Source organism: Watersipora subatra, chromosome 10 (genome assembly GCF_963576615.1).
Source record: "Watersipora subatra chromosome 10, tzWatSuba1.1, whole genome shotgun sequence".
Taxonomy (NCBI): Eukaryota; Metazoa; Bryozoa; class Gymnolaemata; order Cheilostomatida; family Watersiporidae; genus Watersipora; species Watersipora subatra.
Genome location: NC_088717.1, coordinates 29,260,528 through 29,282,419, shown reverse-complemented (window position 1 = coordinate 29,282,419; position 21,892 = coordinate 29,260,528). Strand labels below are relative to the sequence as shown.

The 21,892-nt window shown below is 37.7% G+C and overlaps 1 protein-coding gene across 1 annotated transcript in view; it reads right to left on the bottom strand.

Annotated features, from left to right (window-relative positions):
- LOC137405723 (calcium uptake protein 3, mitochondrial-like) overlaps positions 1-21,892 on the bottom strand; it is a 112,923-nt gene that overhangs the window by 38,291 nt on the left and 52,740 nt on the right. The window contains exon 4 of the mRNA XM_068092088.1: positions 17,771-17,818. Within this exon, the coding sequence (XP_067948189.1) occupies positions 17,771-17,818 (48 nt within the window). The remainder of the gene's footprint in view (positions 1-17,770; positions 17,819-21,892) is intronic.

The following is a 21,892-nucleotide window of genomic DNA, read 5'->3' as shown; positions in this document are numbered from 1 at the left end:
GATACATGTACATATACAAACTATAATATAAATCAAAAGCACAAATGGCTTGTTTCAAATTAAATGCTTCTAGTGTAAAGTTTAAAACGTTTTTATCAAAAAGTATAGAGATTTTTCTATCACTTGAGATTGGTTCGTTGTTTGAGGTGATGTTATTGCCAGGACGTTTTTTAGATTGACATTGGCAAAACTTGATCGTTGTTGAAATGCTCAAAAGAAAAGACATCTTTTTCTTTTGAGCGTTTTACCCACGATCAATTTTGCCGATTTTTCTTGAAGTTTATGCAAAGATTACCTTACTTTGCCTGGGATTCGTTAAGAGCAACACTCCGAGGCAGTTCAATTAAAAGTTTTACGAGGTTTTACGGGACATTGTATATCACTCACGCTTTATGAATGGATACTTATTGAATGTACACACGTATTCTGTGTTTAGGTCAAATGATGAATAGTTTTTTTTAGCTATGACAACGTATACGTTTAATTACAACAATTTTTAAGACGTTTTAAACATTCAAAAGCCACGCGAATACAAAACAAAAACAACATGCTGTTTTTGTTTTGTATGTGCGTGGCGAAAATCCTTGCGTGCGTGACCAGGCTAGCCCGTGCTATTCATCGTATAGCAGTATAAATCAAATTTCCCCAAACCTTTAGAAAAGTCGTTGACAAAATATTTTGCTGATGGATGTAATAACGACGCTTATGAATTACGAAAAGTTGAGGTTTACCTCTATGGCTTGGAAAAAAGTGATTTTCTAAAGCGATAGCAACCGTTTTGGTAGCCGTTGGGCAAAAAACAGTTCGAATTAACAGTGTTGAGTTCGAGTTATATAGAGCCATTTATCATTGCGTGGGAACGGACCAAGCAAATCCATTCGAGTTAACCATGTGTTCGCTATATCCGAGGGCGAGTTATCCATGTTTCACTGTATATTAAAAATAGCGTTGGACCTAAAATTGAAGCCTGTGGTACTCCATAAGTTATATTGCTACAATTGAATAAGTAGAATTTATCAATGTAGTTTGGGAGCGATCTGTCAAATAACTCTTTATTCATGTAATGCAATTTTTGCCAAAACCCAACAAATTCAACTTGGTCAGTAAAATATTATGATCAAATTATAGTATCGAAAGTTTTACTAAAATCAATAAAAATCCCGAGTACAGAATATCCTTGGTTAAAAGCTTCGAGAGTTTGACTTTTGAAATTTACGACTGCATCTGTGGTACTTAATTTTTTTCGAAAGACGTATTGATAGATTGTAAGCAGTTTATGTGTCTCCAAGTAGTTTAAAATCTGCCGGTTTATCAGCTTCTCTAAAACTTTACTAAACACTGGAAGAATTTAAATTGGTCTAAAATTTTTACAATTGTCGTGAGAACCATTTTTGAAAAGAGGTAAAACTTTGACATTTTTCATTAAAGTTGTAACGGTGTTTGTCTTGATAGACACGTTAATAAAATTGTAAATCTGTTAATTGGCAATCACAGTTTTCTAGCAGTTTAGGAGAAACCCTATCTAAACCAGCCGACTTCTTACAGTTTAGGAGAAACCCTATCTAAACCAGCCGACTTCTTACAGTTTATAGTTTTTATTACTTCTAATACATTATTTGGAGTAACTTCAGCAAACTCAAACAGGGGTTTATTGTTTGTCGAAAAATCTAATTGAGGTTCAGGGGAGGGTTGAAATTTAGAAGCAAGTTTGTTTCTACCGATGTAAAGTAATTATTTATTTCATAAGCTACTTCGAACTCCTCAATGTAATAAAAGTATGGTTCGTTTATGTCACTTTTTCATGAATTTACATGTATCATTTGATAGATTATTGTTGTAGAACTTGTAAATATGTAGATATACAGCATGTTATTTAATAGCATCCTTGCAGCTATCTTAAAATACAGTAGCTTACAATGGATTGATGCTCATAACTCTACTTTTAATGCGCATAGAAAGCTAGTTTTGGCTGCAAACTGTAGCAAGCATATTCGTGAGTGCAATGAGCTTTTATTCAACAATGTTGAACATAGATATAAAATAAATAATGTCTTGAATTTTATAATGAAATAAAAATTGAAAAATTCCAACAAATTGCAAGGAAAGACACAGGCTATAATATCAACACAGGTCAATTGCAAGCAATAGATATCAACTAGTAGAGATGTTTCTCGGTTTCTTGATGCACATTAATTAAGAGATCTTTGACAAGTTAGAGGTAAATTAGCATATTTATTGCATTCAAAATGTTTAATATCGTTCCACCGGAAGAAAAATGCAAAATATGCGCGACATTCGCTTGGCCCGCAATAGAGCTAAACTTAGCTTCGCAAATTTCTGACGAGCCATTTGAAAAGTAGACCGCCAGCCTATATTTGAACACCACTTCCAATTGGCCGCCACCATAGAGGAAGGGTTGAAAAATAGAGTGCAATCGTGTTCAGTTAGAGGTTTAACCGTAGCTCCTTTTAGTACAGTGTGTAGAAGTTGGTAGAAGTGCTCTGTCAAAATAATTCTTGTTGAATGCTATTCTTGTTCTATCTGATCTGTAATCGTTAACTACGAGTATGTGATGATTAGCTGTGGATGTGATTAAATTTAAATCAAAAACAAATAGTGTTTTACTTTTTATCAAATAGCACACGCATGACTATTCCTAGACGACTAACAACTATCGTCTGGAAATCAACTTCAAAAACAACTAACTGATTCTACGAAAAAAAGTTCAAATTTCTTCAATGACCAGGCCACAATATCCATGTTTACCTGTTCGATTGACCTCAGATGTCAGTGTTCATGTTCATGTCAGTGAGTAGCTAGTCTCAGAGACCACAGTGTTCATGTTTATATAAGGGTCTAGTCTCAGAGACCACAGTGTTCATGTTTATATGAGTAGCTAGTCTCAGAGACCACAGTGTTCATGTTTATAAGAGTAGCTAGCCTCAGGGACCAAAGTGTTCATGTTTATATAAGTGGCTAGTCTCAGAGACCACAGTGTTCATGTTTATATAAGTGGCTAGTCTCAGAGACCACAGTGTTCATGTTTATATGAGTAGCTAGTCTCAGAGACCACAGTGTTCATGTTTATATAAGTAGCTAGTCTCAGAGACCACAGTGTTCATGTTTATATGAGTAGCTAGTCTCAGAGACCACAGTGTTCATGTTTATATAAGTGGCTAGCCTCAGAGACCACAGTGTTCATGTTAATATAAGTGGCTAGCCTTAAAGACCACAGTGTTCATATTTATATGAGTAGCTAGTCTCAGAGACCACAGTGTTCATGTTTATATAAGGGTCTAGTCTCAGAGACCACAGTGTTCATGTTTATAAGAGTAGCTAGTCTCAGGGACCAAAGTGTTCATGTTTATATAAGTAGCTAGCCTCAGAGACCAAAGTGTTCATGTTTATATAAGTGGCTAGTCTCGGAGACCACAGTGTTCATGTTTATATAAGTGGCTAGTCTCAGTGACCACAGTGTTCATGTTTATATAAATGGCTAGTCTCAGAGACCACAGTGTTCATGTTCATATAAGTGGCTAGTCTCAGTGACCACAGTGTTCATGTTTATATGAGTAGCTAGTCTCAGAGACCACAGTGTTCATGTTTATATGAGTAGCTAGTCTCAGAGACCACAGTGTTCATGTTTATATAAGGGTCTAGTCTCGGAGACCACAGTGTTCATGTTTATAAGAGTAGCTAGTCTCAGGGACCAAAGTGTTCATGTTTATATAAGTGGCTAGCCTCAGAGACCAAAGTGTTCATGTTTATATGAGTAGCTAGTCTCAGAGACCAAAGTGTTCATGTTTATATAAGTGGCTAGTCTCGGAGACCACAGTGTTCATGTTTATATGAGTGGCTAGCCTCAGAGACCAAAGTGTTCATGTTTATATGAGTAGCTAGTCTCGGAGACCACAGTGTTCATGTTTATATAAGTAGCTAGTCTCAGTGACCACAGTGTTCATGTTTATATGAGTAGCTAGTCTCAGAGACCACAGTGTTCATGTTTATATAAGTGGCTAGCCTCAGAGACCACAGTGTTCATGTTAATATAAGTGGCTAGCCTTAAAGACCACAGTGTTCATATTTATATGAGTAGCTAGTCTCAGAGACCACAGTGTTCATGTTTATATAAGGGTCTAGTCTCGGAGACCACAGTGTTCATGTTTATTAGAGTCGCTAGTCTCAGGGACCAAAGTGTTCATGTTTATATAAATGGCTAGCCTCAGAGACCAAAGTGTTCATGTTTATATGAGTAGCTAGTCTCAGAGACCAAAGTGTTCATGTTTATATAAGTGGCTAGTCTCGGAGACCACAGTGTTCATGTTTATATGAGTGGCTAGCCTCAGAGACCAAAGTGTTCATGTTTATATAAGTAGCTAGTCTCAGAGACCACAGTGTTCATGTTTATATGAGTGGCTAGTCTCAGAGACCATAGTGTTCATGTTTATATGAGTAGCTAGTCTCAGTGACCACAGTGTTCATGTTTATATGAGTAGCTAGTCTCAGAGACCACAGTGTTCATGTTTATATAAGTGGCTAGCCTCAGAGACCACAGTGTTCATCTACTATATAAACGGCAATCGTTGTCTATCTATCTGTGTATCTGTCTGTCCGCCTTATAGAGCGGTCTTTTCTTTTATCGTCGTACGAATTTCAGTCGTACGAAGCGAACTGAATTAATATGTGTAGTAACGGTAAATAAATTATAGAGCGGTCTTTCTTTTTCCATTCGGTCGAACGAAGCCAACTGAATTAATATCAGTACTAATTATCGTAATTTCGTAATATGGACTATTAACCACTACTTTTCTCTGACGATTTGAGCCAAGCGGCTTATATAAAGGTGTGGCGATTTTGTTGTTTTTCTTTCACCGCTCGAGCGCATTAACCGAAATCCCCGGTTAGCACGCTTTTCAAACGGCAAATTTTCTGCCGTGTTAAAAAGCACCTTTCCTGAGTTGTGCGGCCTATACAAAGGTGTCTATACAGCTATACAAATGTACTATTCATTAAATAAAATAAATTAACGAGTAGTTATTTACATGCAATTAATATTTACTGCCAACGTGTACCGAGAAGGTCACGTAAACGTTTGTTTCTTGGAGCCACTGGAAAAACGCATTTCTCACCTACTAAATTTCCACATCAAAAAGGTAAGTGTTTCTTATACGATGTTGTATTGTCTATGAATTGCCACATCTCCACTACTTAATAACGTTGGATTTGCCGCTGTTCGTGACAGTGGGTCATGTTCATTTCCTTCAGCAGCCGAGTTACTAATTTTTTTCCAGCTACGAGTAGGCCTACTGTAACTTACTATTACAGAACTTTCACGAGTACTCCGAGGGTTGCGATATGCTATTGTGAAAAGAAAGAGAGCAGCTGCTATCGACTTACTGTCACCCTGCATCAGCCATGACCAGCTATACGTCGCCTGCTCAAAAGTAGGCACACGCCGAAAACTGTTTCTTCATACGCCCGACAGAAAAACCAAAAATGTTGTCTATCCGCATGTGTTGCGTTGAACTAAGGGAGAGAGAGGGAGAGAGAGGGAGAGCGAGGAGGAGAAGGGGGAGAGAGAGAGGGAAAGAAGGGGAGAAAGAGGGAGAGCGAGGAGAAGAGGGGGGGGGGGGGAGAGAGAGAGGGGGAAGAGGGAGAGAGGGGAAAGAGGGAGAGAAGGAGAGAGAGAGGGAGAGCGAGGAGGAGAGGGGGAAGAGGGAGGGAGAGGGAGAGAGGGGAAAGAGGGAGAGAAGGAGAGAGAGAGGGAGAGCGAGGAGGAGAGGGGGAGAGAGAGGGAGAGAAAGAGGGAGAAGAGGGAGGGAGAGAGGGGAGAGAGGGAGAGAGAGGAGAGACGGAGAGAGGGAGATGTAACTGCATAGTTGGCGTTGTTTTACAGTATGAAAGACAACTCTCAATAAACCTCTTGCTGTACAAGAATCTGATCCCGTTGACAGGTAATGCAGCTAGTGTTTATATAAGTGGCTAGCCTCAGAGACCAAAATGTTCATGTTTATATAAGTAGCTAGCCTCAGAGACCACAGTGTTCATGTTTATATAAGTGGCTAGCCTCAGAGACCACAGTGTTCATGTTTATATAAGTGGCTAGCCTCAGAGACCACAGTGTTCATGTTTATATAAGTGGCTAGCCTCAGAGACCACAGTGTTCATGTTTATGTAAGTGGCTAGTCTCAGAGACCACAGTGTTCATGTTTATATGAGTAGCTAGTCTCAGAGACCACAGTGTTCATGTTTATATGAGTAGCTAGTCTCAGAGACCACAGTGTTCATGTTTATATGAGTAGCTAGTCTCAGAGACCACAGTGTTCATGTTTATAAGAGTAGCTAGTCTCAGAGACCACAGTGTTCATGTTTATATAAGTGGCTAGTCTCAGTGACCACAGTGTTCATGTTTATATGAGTAACTAGTCTCAGAGACCAAAGTGTTCATGTTTATATGAGTAGCTAGTCTCAGAGACCAAAGTGTTCATGTTTATATAAGTAGCTAGTCTCAGTGACCACAGTGTTCATGTTTATATAAGTGGCTAGTCTCAGAGACCACAGTGTTCATGTTTATATAAGTAGCTAGTCTCAGAGACCACAGTGTTCATGTTTATATAAGTGGCTAGCCTCAGAGACCACAGTGTTCATGTTTATATAAGTAGCTAATCTCAGAGACCAAAGTGTTCATGTTTATATAAGTGGCTAGCCTCAGAGACCACAGTGTTCATGTTTATATGAGTGGCTAGCCTCAGAGACCACAGTGTTCATGTTTATGTAAGTGGCTAGTCTCAGAGACCACAGTGTTCATGTTTATATGAGTAGCTAGTCTCAGAGACCAAAGTGTTCATGTTTATATGAGTAGCTAGTCTCAGAGACCAAAGTGTTCATGTTTATATAAGTAGCTAGTCTCAGTGACCACAGTGTTCATGTTTATATGAGTGGCTAGCCTCAGAGACCACAGTGTTCATGTTTATATGAGTAGCTAGTCTCAGAGACCACAGTGTTCATGTTTATATGAGTAGCTAGTCTCAGAGACCAAAGTGTTCATGTTTATATGAGTAGCTAGTCTCAGAGACCAAAGTGTTCATGTTTATATAAGTAGCTAGTCTCAGTGACCACAGTGTTCATGTTTATATGAGTGGCTAGCCTCAGAGACCACAGTGTTCATGTTTATATGAGTAGCTAGTCTCAGAGACCAAAGTGTTCATGTTTATATGAGTAGCTAGTCTCAGAGACCAAAGTGTTCATGTTTATATAAGTAGCTAGTCTCAGTGACCACAGTGTTCATGTTTATATGAGTGGCTAGCCTCAGAGACCACAGTGTTCATGTTTATATGAGTAGCTAGTCTCAGAGACCACAGTGTTCATGTTTATATGAGTAGCTAGTCTCAGAGACCAAAGTGTTCATGTTTATATGAGTAGCTAGTCTCAGAGACCAAAGTGTTCATGTTTATATAAGTGGCTAGTCTCAGAGACCACAGTGTTCATGTTTATATAAGTAGCTAGTCTCAGAGACCACAGTGTTCATGTTTATATAAGTGGCTAGCCTCAGAGACCAAAATGTTCATGTTTATATGAGTAGCTAGTCTCAGAGACCACAGTGTTCATGTTTATATGAGTGGCTAGCCTCAGAGACCACAGTGTTCATGTTTATATAAGTGGCTAGCCTCAGAGACCACAGTGTTCATGTTTATATAAGTAGCTAGCCTCAGAGACCAAAGTGTTCATGTTTATATAAGTAGCTAGTCTCAGAGACCACAGTGTTCATGTTTATATAAGTAGCTAATCTCAGAGACTAGAGCATCTTTGCTAAAATTGACTAAGCCTCCATGAAAGTGAGAGTGACATCAGAAAACCTTTATTTATAGTTGCAAGGAGACTAACAAAACAGAGACGCGTAACGCTGCAACCTAAACCCAATAGCAAGTGTTGACTATAGTCTTAACTATAGTAACGATAGTAACTAGTGATGTCATGTTGCATGTAATTTTTTTCTGAGCGTGTTATTTTTCTTCTAAGCGTTTCAGTTGCAAAATTTTTTTGTAGATTTTAATCTTGAAACATCTTATGGACCACCTACAGTGGTGACAAAAATTATGGAACTGCCTCTAATTTTCATTACATAGCAAAAATTCTGAGTTTTGTTTGTTTTTTCTACAATCAAAATTTTACATAACTATAAAAAATTATATATCATTTGAATCGTCACAATGTTGGCCTTTTGATAAACTTAAATTAAAACCACATCTTATATTTTATAAAAATATCATTAGAGGTTTACTGAAAGCTGTCAGAGAGTTACTGTACAGCTGTCATTTCTATTAAATAGTGTCTGACAAAAAGTCATAAAGACATTTCTTATTTTTGACATGGCTTTTATTGTGAATTAAATTAAAGACAAGGTATAGTAGCCTTGAAAAAAACTGTTTTGGTCCTTAAGATGATCAATACTTAGTTGGCCAGCCTTTGTTGTCAATCACTGCTCAGCAGCGCCTGGGCATACTATCTGTCAGCATCTGAAGCTCTTCAGGCGTAGCTATTCGATGCCAGGATTGCACAATAAGCTCCATCAATCTTCTTTTATTAGTTGGTTTAGTTACGAGATTGCCTATTCTGCTCGGCAAATTCTTAATTGGGTTAAGGTCTGGTGACTGAGCAGGCCAAGTCAAAGCGTTAACGTTAATGTCAGCAAACCACATCTTTACTCTTCTGACTGTGTGGCATGGAGCATTATCTTGCTGGAACAGCCACTCTCTATCAAACAGACTTCTACAAGATGGTATCATCACACTTTGTTGTACTCCACAATACTTTTTTGCATTCATCATACCATCAACAAAATGTAATCTACCGGGACCAGCAGTGGAGAAACAACCCCACACCATTACTGAGGTGGGATGCTTTATCATAGGTAAAATACATTCTGGTTTAAACTCTTCACCAGGTCTCCTTTTTACATAATTGTTGCCAGAGTGATTTTGCATAGTAAATGTGCTCTCATCACTGAATAATAGTGCTCTTCAGTCTTCTGGTGACCAATTCACATGATCTTTTGCCCATTGTAGACAAGCCTTTCTTTGCTGAGATGATAGCAAAGGTTTTCAAAGAGCTTTACAGCCTCTAAAGCCATTACCTCTCAATTTGCGAACAGTTGATGGTGCTAACTCTGTAACTGTTGATTCTTTTAACTCTCTGGCTAGCTGAGAACTGGTTAGATGTCTATCAGCCAAAGAAAGTCTCACTAGGCGTCTGGTGACTCGATCTGTTGCTAACTTTTTCCTCCCCCTACCAGCCTTTTTTTCCACTTGACCAGTTTCCTTCCATCTGCAGATTGTTGTAAATATACCTTTCTTAGAGCAATCTACCTCCCTTTCAATTTCCCTCTGCGATTTCCCTTACTGATGAATGTGAATTATTACAGCACGCTTTTCTTTGTGAGATGTTGAGGCATGATGATGAAGTTATTAGAGAGCATTACTATGCGAGCAGGACTAGAGAGACTGAGAGTTATTATGAGAGCAGGACTTTTCAATACTACTTGGGTTACGTCGCCGCATAATGCGCAATGTCTCACTCAATGCAATTGTTGTCTTAAGGCGTGGTCACACGAGCACCGAACCGACATCGGTTAGGTTCAGAGGCTGGTTCGGTTCGTGGCACATGTCACACAGCATCCGAAGTCACTTCGCTTCCTAGATACCATATGTATAGAGACAGGACACGGTTTCATTAGTACAGTCATACTTCGACTTACGAGCTAAATGCGTTCCGAGACTGAGCTCGTATGCCAATTTACTCGCATGTTGGTGCAATTTATTTATATATAGAACAATTAAATATATATTGATTGGTTTCCATACTCTAATCAATGCAAATAAAACACTCAAAACAAGATATTGTAACAGAAAGAACATGTTGGTTATTGTCCTAACTTACCACAAGTTTTTAAAAAACAACAAATAAAAAATAATGCAAAAAAATGTGATTAGTGAAAATGTAAAATTAAATAGAAGTCGTGAAGATCGCTGCGCCGTTTAGAAACTATGGTTAGTCATTTTGCGAACTAAATAAATGCTCTGAATATAATCCTTCTGTTTGATAATTGTGGATGTATTTCTGTCATATTGCTGAGCTAGCTCAATCACGCATACACATTTCGCATATTTTTTAAATAATTTTCCGTTTAATAATTGTTATCATTTGCTTTTTCTTTGCATTTCATCTTTCATTTTACTGGCAAACTTTCGGTCTACGCACAGTACTTTTAATTCACATAATTCTACACTGAAAATCGCGCACAAAAAACACGGTACAAAAGTATAACCTAAGCAGTTGAAAAATACAAAGTGATGCTGTTCTCATAAAACACCTCCAGCATACTTGGCAACTGACTCACGTGCTCGTATCTCAAACATGGCTCGTATGTTAGTGCTAAAACTTGCTTGAAAGCTGGCTCGTATCTCAAGTTTCTCGTACGTTGGAGCACTCGTAAGTTAAAGTAATACTGTAGTTGTTATGTATTTGAGTTAAATATATTTCTATTGTAAACAAAAAACTTTGAGGAACAATTATAAATTATAATAACACAGCAGATTTATCAGAAGATCGTTCAGCTGCTGAAAATAAATCACTCGATACAAAGATTTTGTCAACCCTTCCCATCAACATAATTATATTTTTTATTACCATATGAATGTTTTTCTATGCTGAGTACATAACAAACAAAAACAGTCTTTATCATAGTACTGCGGTTTTACATAAATAAATCAGTCAACAATACTTCATCAGGATGAATATGACACATTACTTATATTCTACACGAAAGAAAATCACAACCATTTTTTTACCTTTATGCGAAACTTAAGTGCAACATCTTACATTTATGCAACACAATCACAAGTCCGGGTGAACCTTGTCGTAAATTGCTTCATGTTGTTTATTTAATGAAATAAAAGTATCGTCCCATTTCTTTTTGACTTTTCAACTTTACTCACACGCACGTAAGGAGAAAGGTGAAGCGTGTTCGCTAGAATTCTAGAATTTTAACCAGCCAATAAGAGCAAGGATTCGACCACGAAATTTCGAGCAGTACCGAAATGGTTCGTTTCGGCTAGATATGTCTTCGTCCAAACCTTTTACAGCTGAGAGCGACGTCGTTTTGTGTCATTTAGTTCGGTTCGGTGCTCGTGTGACCATGCCTTTAGATGATTGTTAAACTGCGCAGATCAAAGAATTTGGGAATTCTAGACATCATTCACCCGACTACTGTTTTTGACAAAAAGTGACTTGTTATGGGACACCCTGACTAGCACCTTTAACTGCACTAGTGATAGAATTATGTTTATATGCAGAAAAAAACTAAACAATGTGACAGCTGATAAAATTCCCTTTCTAATGATATATAACTTTCCATATCTGAACTGAATATAACTAATATGAGAGCCATTATAGCGCAATATGAACTAAAACTCAAAGGCGAATCCATAATTTGTATCACCACTGTATGTATCAGTGTACCAGTGTACCTATGTACCAACTACCAGTGTACCAACGTGCCAGTGTACCTACATACCAGTGTACCTACGTACCAGTGTACCTACGTACCAGTGTACCTACGTACCAGTGTACCTACGTACCAGTGTACCTAAGTACCAGTGTACCTACGTACTAGTGTACCTACGTACCAGTGTACCTACGTACCAGTGTACCTACGTACTAGTGTACCTACGTACCAGTGTACCTACATACCAGTGTGCCTACGTACCAGTGTACATACGTACCAGTGTACATATGTACCAGTGTACCTACATACCAGTGTACCTATGTACCAGTGTACCTACGTACCGGTGTACCTATTACCAGTGTACCTATGTAACAGTGTACTTATGTACCAGTGTACCTATGTACCAGTGTACATATGTACCAGTGTACTTATGTACCAGTGTACTTATGTACCAGTGTACCTATGTACCAGTGTACATATGTACCAGTGTACCTACATATCAGTGTACCTATGTACCAGTGTATCTACATACCGGTGTACCTATTACCAGTGTACCTATGTAACAGTGTACTTATGTACTAGTGTACCTATGTACCAGTGTACATATGTACCAGTGTACTTATGTACCAGTGTACCTATGTACCAGTGTACATATGTACCAGTGTACCTACATACCAGTGTACCTATGTACCAGTGTATCTACGTACCGGTGTACCTATTACCAGTGTACCTATGTAACAGTGTACTTATGTACCAGTGTACCTACTGTATGTACCAGTTTAATGTACAGTTTGTACAGTGTAACTAAGATTCACAACATGCATAGATATTTAAATTGCGCGAACTGATGGAACAAAGCTTAACCAGTATTGGCTGCTTGATAACACTGAAGTTGACCTCAATTCAGTGGAGTCCTAATTACTACCTGAATAATGACTGTGATTCACCAGCACTATCACTTATAGACAAAAACAGTAGAGCAACTTTTAGAATACTGTTAGGACAAATAATTTAGGTTAATGCTACATGGTTTAGCAAATTTGTTTGCAAATGGATGGCAAAAAGCAAATAATAGCTATAGAAATCACTCAAACACTGTGTTGAAGCAATAACAACACTAACTAACTCAGCTTCATGGGCATGCAAGTTTTCAACAACATTCACTGCTTTCTGAAGTTTTTGCCCAGTCGGGTCGATCTTTCAGAACGGAATTGTTTCTAACAATATTTCTGAAGGGTCTATGTTTTACTCCGGTATCCATACTGTTTCGGTCTATTTGCTGTGGACCATTTGCTGGCACGATGTCGGTCCATGACTTCATTTTTATCAATTTTTAATGTACCAACCTTGTGTCAATCAAATTTGTGTCAAGGACCTTGGCTACCCTAGGACACTTAAATTTCGCTAGTACTTAGTTTCGTGAGTAGTACACAGAGTAAAATTTCGCAGCAACTTAATTTCGCAGCTCTGATGAGTGCGAAAATGTAGTGGTGTGAAAATAAATGCAGTGGAACAAACATAATTAGTTTCCTCAGGTTCAGTTCACGGATAAGAACAATTTTCAATTTGGGCCTAGTTTGTAATTGTGAACCACAAGTAGAATGGTGTGGGCGAGATCAAAATTGCAATTTGATCGCTTGCTGCCATTTGTTTCTTGGACTATCAATGAACAAAGTTATTTAATTTCGCGTTTTCGCTCGTTCGTTATGATAGTTTAGTTTCGCACATGAAATTTTCGCGAGAGGATGACTCCGCGAAAATGCGAAAGTTAGATGAAGCGAATACATAAGTGTCCTAGGGTATATGATGTGAGTAATAAGTAAGACAAGCACCTGCCTGGCGGTGGCAGCTGAGTAGCTTTTTTATAATATAGGATGAATAGGCACGCTATGTGGGAGGTCAGTATTAGAAAAACTTGCCAGTTAGAGAGCCAAGACAAAACATGGAATGTTCGGAGAGAGAGAGAGGTATAAAGCATGCAAGAATAAGTAAGAGTAGAAGGAAGAAAAAGCAGAGAAAGAGAGGATCCTCAAGTCATAATGACTGGTTCACAAAATACCACCATATGTCGGTAGTGTCCTCTCGACGATTACCATAAGTCCTCATGCTCAAGCCGCGCGGCTTGTGCTCAAAAACAGATGACTCACGAATAAAAAAGAATCCTCCAACAAGCCGCCTGCGGTATCTAGCCGCCCTTACCAACAAGCCGCATATGCCCACAAACCGCGGCTAATGACTGAGGTTTTGTCGTCCTTGATCCCTTCGGGAGCGAAAGTGTTGAGACGAGCTTTGCTATACCCCGTCTTCTTGAATAAATAAACAGGCTATATCAGTACATGTGAAAAAATTTTTCTTTCACTTCCAAGTTCGAATTAAAATTCCTGAACCTTTGCATCAAGAACTTACTTGCCTTGTCTCAGCTAGATTTTTATCGGCTTCGATGTCAGCAGGTATTAACACGCTCACAACCACTTGTCTCTCACTTGTGCGTCACGAATTCATATCGAATTAGAGCGATAAATTCTTTTTTAGTCTAAAGTATTTCATAAGCATGACCTTGAAAATAAACGAGTAGGTCGCCAAAACCCCGTACATAAAAGTGTATCATGACTCCGATTCTATGGTTATAGCGCGGAACTGAGCAGAGACCGCATTTATTGACAAACCGCCCTAAGCCCCACGCAAGTTTTAAAAACTTGGTTTTAGACGCAGTCTAGGACCTTAAACCAGAAGGCGCGCCCAACGACAATCCGCGCGGCTTGAGCATAAGGACTTATGGTATTCATTAACCGTAAGCCGATGATATCAAGGCGATGAAGATCTGCAAGGAAAGTGTGCAGCTGTCAAACTTTTCTGATAGTTCGCAGAGCATTCACAACAGCTTGCGCAATGCGCACCACTTCAGCGATCGTGATTGGCTGTCACAGATAGCTCGATCTATGTTTTCTTTTCTAACAGTTGTGATGGTGCGAGTATTTCATCGTTTCCACGACCGCATCGGAAAATGAGATCCCTATACCACGGACTATCCGCTGATAGATACGCAGATGTGTTTGTGATACTGTGCGGTTGTATCACAGACAATCACATAAGTATTGTGAGACTAACATCAAAATACGGTGTTATACGGTGTTATAAGGTGTTATAGTGTGAGCCAGCCTTTAAGTGGTCGAGTAAGAGCTTCAAACGCAGCTGTTTGGTCTCTTTGTCAGAATGCTATTCATCATGATAATTGATGATACGAGCTTGTCTGTCTTCGAATACTGCTAAATATTTTCGGCGGGCAATCTGATAAATGAGGTGACAAAGTGTACGATGACGAAGACCAGCACTTAATGTTGCTGTGAATCTCTATGACCCTCCAGTTCAAGTCCTCTAGCATTTCCTCAGGTGTCTTCAGAGCTAATTTGAAAAAAACTGAGCCTGTTCTTGAAGGATACCTGATTGATGGGTGATTAGAATGAACCAACTAAACATGAGTTAGAAAAGAAAGTTGGCATTAACTAACTGTTAAAAGCAACAATACAAATCATGAGCTATTAAGAAAAACCATTCAGGAGGTATCTTCTTTATAACAACCAATTAAGGTGATGTCCTTGAGCCGGAGTCTTCTTCATACCTAACCCGAAGAAAAGCTTAGAGATGATTTTTCACATAAAAAAGTGAGCCAAATTTATGAAATCACCAGAAAGACTTTTTGAATAATCAGTAACAAATACCGCAAACTTGACTGCCAAATAATTTAGAGCAGGATGTACAGCTTTTAATGCAATCACCGGTAGAATTTGGTGGCGATGTTTAGACACGTGCAAATGCAGTTATATCAAGGCAACAGATAGATAGCGCTTTGTAGCTGCTCACAAACATTTTACCTATATATTGTGCAAGACGTGAACCTACATATGTGCGATATTGTACAAGACGTGAACCAATACGAGCCACATCAGCAGCCAACGCATATATACGTGTGTCTGTAGATATAGACAAAGGCTCTGATGATACAAGATAAATCAGAAACTGCTAAATCAAAAATAACCTTATTTCTGGGATGCTAATGTTAGAGTTACTTCAGTATACCATATACATATGGATTACCATAGACATGGGTTACCATGAACATATATTAATAAATATGTCAATGGTATACTTCAGTATACCAAAGACATAGGTTACCATAGACATATAGTAACTCATGTCCATGGTATACCGAAGTATACCATGGACATATGAGTTATGCGTAATTTGTGTCTATCCCAACCAGGTAGCTATTTAACCCTTTGGCAGGGGAAACGACCAGAATGTCGTTTATCGGTTGCGTGGGGAAACGACATTTATGTCTATTTCGGTAGACGTTTATAAAGCTGTTGCCTAGTAGCGTTAAACAAAGGATATGAACACTAGTAAGTTTTAAATATCATCAACAAGATATCGGTCGATGATTTACAATATGAAACGATTATCTGAGAGGCGTTGCTTTGTGCTAAAAGCTAAACAAGTCGCGCCTCCTTGAAAAAGAATAAAAGTTGGAAAAACCAGTCAACATCGGCTCGACTTTCTAAACGGTAAAATAAAAGATTTCTTGATCCTGCGATCGTTAGTGATTTTTGTCTGATCAGAATAAAAATAATTCAAATGATAGAAGTGATGTAAACATTTTTGGTCTTTTAATATACTTGTAATATACAGAGAAAACGATCGTTATGGTGGCTCGCACGGCTACGTTATAGCGTTTGACTCTACCGAAAAAAATTGCTTCCAAGCATTTTATACAGAGACAATTGCTCATGGTTGTATTTTTTTGAGTAGTACATATGTGAATGAATGTATATGTACAAAAATTTATGTTCATAGAAATAAGTTTAAGATTTGAGCTATGCATGTTCATAAAATATCGATTTTATTGAAATTTCGAAAATAAATTACATGAGTTTCGGTTGTTTTTGTGGGGCTAATACCTGGTCAAAGGGTTAATAGACGGTTAATGGACAAGTTTGTGTCATCAGCAAGATAGAAACAGCCAGAGAATGCTACGCAAGCTATTATTATTATTATTATGTTTTAAACATTTTTAATGCTTCAGTCATTGATATCTCAACTTGAGCAGTTTCGTGTGACCAATGGCTATGACCTGTGGCATTGAATTTCTGATCTTTTTTAACAAAGCATCCAGACTGATTCAGCACCTTATGAATGTCCATTGAAGCACTGATCCCACAGTAACTCAACGGGCACACAATGCCAAATCCGCATCATCCGTACCATGGAAACATGGTGGTACAATTGTAGGAGAATTACTGTAAATTTGACCATGATGGAAGTAGATAATCGTACATGATAACAGAGAAGGGGTGAGCATGTCTCAACAAACATTCAAAGCATAGCCTCTGATCTATGACAACTACGACAATCAACAACTTGCTGTAACAAAGGTGGTCAAGCAATGCTTAAAATGCTTACATGTATAGGTTTGGTCTACAGTAACTCTTTCAAGTAATAGAATAATGAATTAATTAAAAGAGGACAACTCCAAGTTTATAAATATGCATACGTTTCAATGATTACGCAGTGGGTAGAGGTACAGCCACACATAATGATTTTTTCGTTGATTCTGACCGAAATCACGAAATGAACGAAAAACACAGAATTATTTTTAGCAGCAAAAGTTCCGTTGCAGAAAGAGTCACCATCTTTAGCGCAATCAAGTCAGTTGCATCGTATTCCCTATGACAAATTGCGTTAGTACTTTCTTGTGTGTTGGGTTATGTGCCTTGGACTATATATATTGCAAAAGCTGTTAGAATTGTGCTCGCTAATAATTTGTTTAGCCAATTAAAAGCGTTTCATCGATGATTTCGGTGTGCGTGCACAGCTTTGGCAATTCTGTGAATTTTGGCCAAATTCTGTGTTTTTCATTCATTTCGTGATTTCGGTCAGAATCAATGAAAAAATTGTTATGTGTGCCCGTACCTTTACCCTTTTAAAAATGAAATTACACAAAATATTTAGTAAATTTTACCAGAAGGTTTGAACCGAGATCAAGTTTTATTGATTTTATTCTTAAAACATGCAATCAGATCATCTCAGACATCAAAATCAATTACAAATGATAGAAAAATACCGATAATTTCTGATAAAATCTACATTTTGTTTGAGTTCATCTTCAGGCGATAGATATTTGACTAAGCAGACCGAGATAGTAAAACGATGCACACCCATCACATATGTAGAATATTGGCTAAATAACCTTTTAGAGAAAGCAATGCCTACCTGTGAGGATACAGAGAAGGAAGAGGTACTCCACGTAAGAAATTAGGCCTACAACAAACAAAAAGTTCATGAACACTTGCTAGACGAGTATTACAAATGATGCCGTAATAGTAATAATTAAATGCAAATATTCAAATTTCATGGAAGACATTGTCCCTGCGATAATGCTAATGTTCTGCATAATTACAACAGCTTTCTGTCTAAAGGCGGGTGGTGTAATTCTTCTGCTTGGACCTCATTTGACCTTCAAGCCATTGGGTACTACCCGCTTCCATATTCGTCAAATTAAATAATTACAGCATTAAATTTGGGAGAAGTATGTATCAACTCTGTTAAAGAAGGGTGTGAAGGAATGAACCTAATGTCCAAAAAATCACTAAATTTTGATTTCCTGCGAAGTGCTGAAGCACAGGTGTCTGAATGCAGAAACAGAAATTTTCTGTGTCACTTTAATGTTGGCTCTTTGTATGCGGTAAATGGTTCACGATATGATTACGATTCATTGTCATACCTATCAAGATTCTGACAAAGATATCTATCATAGGAGAGGCTTACGACTACATGAAAATGCGGTAGGACCATAGCTACATGTATATAGAGACATGGTTCATCTATCACTTTCCATTGCATCATTGCATTAAATCAAAATTATCTATAGAAATCAAATAAAATTTTAAAAGAAGCGGGTACATGATGCCACATAGGACCAAGAATGTGATTCTTCCTCAAATGAAGACATTGTATTGCATTACGCCTTCTGAAGAGCCTTCTGAAGAGCCTTCTGAAGAGCATAGACACGCCTTGGTGTCATGTAGCACAAGTATGAGAGAATAAATGCACATAAATCGCAAACTATGGTAGAAGTTAGGGGCATATTTGTTGCCCTTTTGCATAATTCTATGTATAAATTATGAAAAGTTACCGGGCACTTAATGACAATCAATCGCACATTCTTTGCAATTAGTATTTTAATAAGAGGATGATGCAGCAATTGGCGTAGACTAACATGGCCACAGACATGGCAGTGTCAAACACATCGAGCTTTTACGGAAACCATTTTCCCAAATAAATGCAACATTGGTTATGGAAATACAACCTATGAATATGCAATCACGGCAAATCCTGTCAAAGATCCATTTAGCAAAAACAGGCATCACTCGAGTTGAGCACGATTTGGTCTTCAACTGATTTAAGGGGAAAATTCCTATCACGCTACCTTAACACACAACATTAACTTCAACTTGAGAGATGTTCAGCCCAAATATTAGGGTTAGACAGCTATTCACTTTACTTACACCGATTACATACCTTTTAAAGCAAACTAGACCATGAGACAAAAACAAAAAATAGTAAAGTCGATTGTGTGTATTGAAAGAAAGATCTGTTTGCATAACTCTGTTCTATAATGTAAATTGGCAATGTGTTGGCATCTGGTGTAAGGTGCAGTGGTTCTTTGGGGAAGTAGGAATTTAATGGATGGTCAGGCAGATTGGACACACAATTTGAGTATCTTAAACAGCAGATATCTAAAAACGCAGCGCAGTAAGTTCTACGGCATTAAGGGCATTTAGAGTTTGGGTTGGGATTGGGTTGTTGTACATAACCAAACAGAAAAGAGATCAACAACCTAAAATGCACTTGAATTACATGTATATATAGCACATACATGTACAGTCATACTTCAACTTATGAGTGCCCAACATATGAGAAACTTGAGATACGAGCCAGTTTCTAAGCAAGCTTTAGCACTAACATACGAGCCATGTTTGAGATCTGAGCGCATGAGTCAGTTGCCAAGTATGTCGGAGGTGTTTTATGATAACGGCATCACTCTGTATTTTTCAACTGCTCAGGTTATACTTTTGTAACGTGTTTTTAGCGCGATTCTCATAGCAGAATTATGTGAATTAAAAGTACTGTGCGTAGACCCAAAGTTTGCCAGTAAATTGAAAGATAATGCAAAGAAAAAGCGAATGATAACAAGTGATATTAAACGAAAAATTATTGAAAAATATGCGAAATGTGTATGCGTGATTGAGCTAGCTCAGCAATATGACAAAAATACATCCACAATTATCAAACAGGATTATATTCAGAGCATTTAGTTTGCAAAAGGACTAACCGTAGTTTCTAAATGGGGCAGGGATCTTCACGACCCCTGATGGAGAGACTGCTCAGGCTTTGGATAAAAGACAAACAATTGGCCGGTTACAGCGTAACTGAAATGATGCAATGTGAAAAGGCCGGCACTATCTATCAAAACTATAAAAATAGACATTCGGACAAGTTGGCTAGTGGTCGTGCATTAACCCTTTGTGACGACACCTGAGTTCGTCCTAATAGCAACATGTTGAAAGGGTGACAAAGGCAAACATCCTTAGATAGGTTAATCTTAAAACAGCTGGCTGGTCGTGAGAGCGAAACAAAATAAAAATTTGCTAACCAGCGAAGTTAAAAATTAATGTGTGCTTTTAGGTTTGCTTTTAAGTTTGTCTTTTAAGACTTCGATGAAATCCAAATTTATCAAAGTCAACTGTTGTAATGAAGGATAACTTATCTCTCCTCCCTGGCAAATGCTAGCGTTAGCTGCTATTGTATGTATTTAGTTTTACATTTTAATTAATCACATTTCCTTGCATTATTTTTTATTTGTTGCTTTTTGTAAGCATGTGGTAAGTTAAGTTAGGACAATAACCAACATGTTCTTTCTGTTACAAATTTAATATCTTGTTTTGAGTGTTTTATTTGCTTTTTTTAGAGTATGGAAACTAATCAATATATATTTAATGGTTCTATATATAAATAAATTGCATCAACATGCGAGTAAATTGACATATGAGCTCAGTCTCAGAACGCATTAAGCTCGTAAGTCCAAATATGACTGTATATAAAACACTGAACACATACATGTATATATAACACTGAACATGTACATGTATATATAACACTGAACACATACATGTATATATAGCACTGAACACATACATGTATATATAACTAGCAAACAGTGGGGTGGAAATTTGAACTATGCATTTATACGAAGAAGACGGGCTACACCTTAAACCTAAGTCTAATTACTTGATAGCGTATTTAGATTGACTCGCTCTGCACCTAGAAATTAGCAGAAACCTGGAAATTCAGCAGCTGGTAATAAATCAGGAAAAATTGGATAAGTTTGGTTAGGTTCGTTATCATCAAAACTTGATGAGAAAGAATCAACGAGAAGTGAGTGCATTAGGCACGCTTTTCTAAACTGTTTGAGCTGAGCAAGCTTGAAGAGCTACTCTTACTCTCCAACGTCTTTCTCATTATTACTTTCAACTACCTAAATCTCAACTTACACAAAATCTTTATAGGTTTTATCAGAATGTATCAGTGTTTTTCTATCATTTACGATTGTTTTTCATGTTTGAGATGATTTGACTGTCAGCATGTTTCAAGACATAAATTGACAAAACTTGATCAAGGGTTACAATGCTGAGAAGAAAAGACGTCACTACAATAGTGACGAGGCTGACTGTTTCTCTCCTTATTCATGGCGTCTCCATTCTGTCGATTTTTGTATTGTAGACGCCATGATCGGACTTTCACTTAAATCAGACCATTTAAACGCGTTCAAGTTTTGTCGATTTTAATCTTGAAACATCCTGGTAGTCAGACCACCTCAAACATAAAAAGCATTTGCTAATCATAGAAAAATACGGATACTTTCTGATAAACTCTATTAAAGTATTGTGTAAGTTCATTTGTAAGGCTGGAAAATAGTCCCTTTAGTATTATCAGTTTCGTGTCTTCAATGTCTGCAGACTAGGAATGACATGTGAACGCTCAAGTTGTGGCCTTTTTGACAAGCATAGCAATGTCATTTGTGTTTAAATGAATTTAAGTGGACTTAACACGAGGCAGACACATGCTCATGTTAAACCCAGCTTTAAGCATTGTCAATACAGTTTAAATACCATACGAGTATTTAAAAGGCATGTTGAAAGTCATATTTTAGAGCAAACATTCTTTGATGAATACATTTCATAGTGTTTAATTGGTTTCAGAGCGTTAAACGATAATAATAACCATGTTAAGTTTTTAAATTAAGGTGAGGTAGAAAGAGTATTTTAATAAATA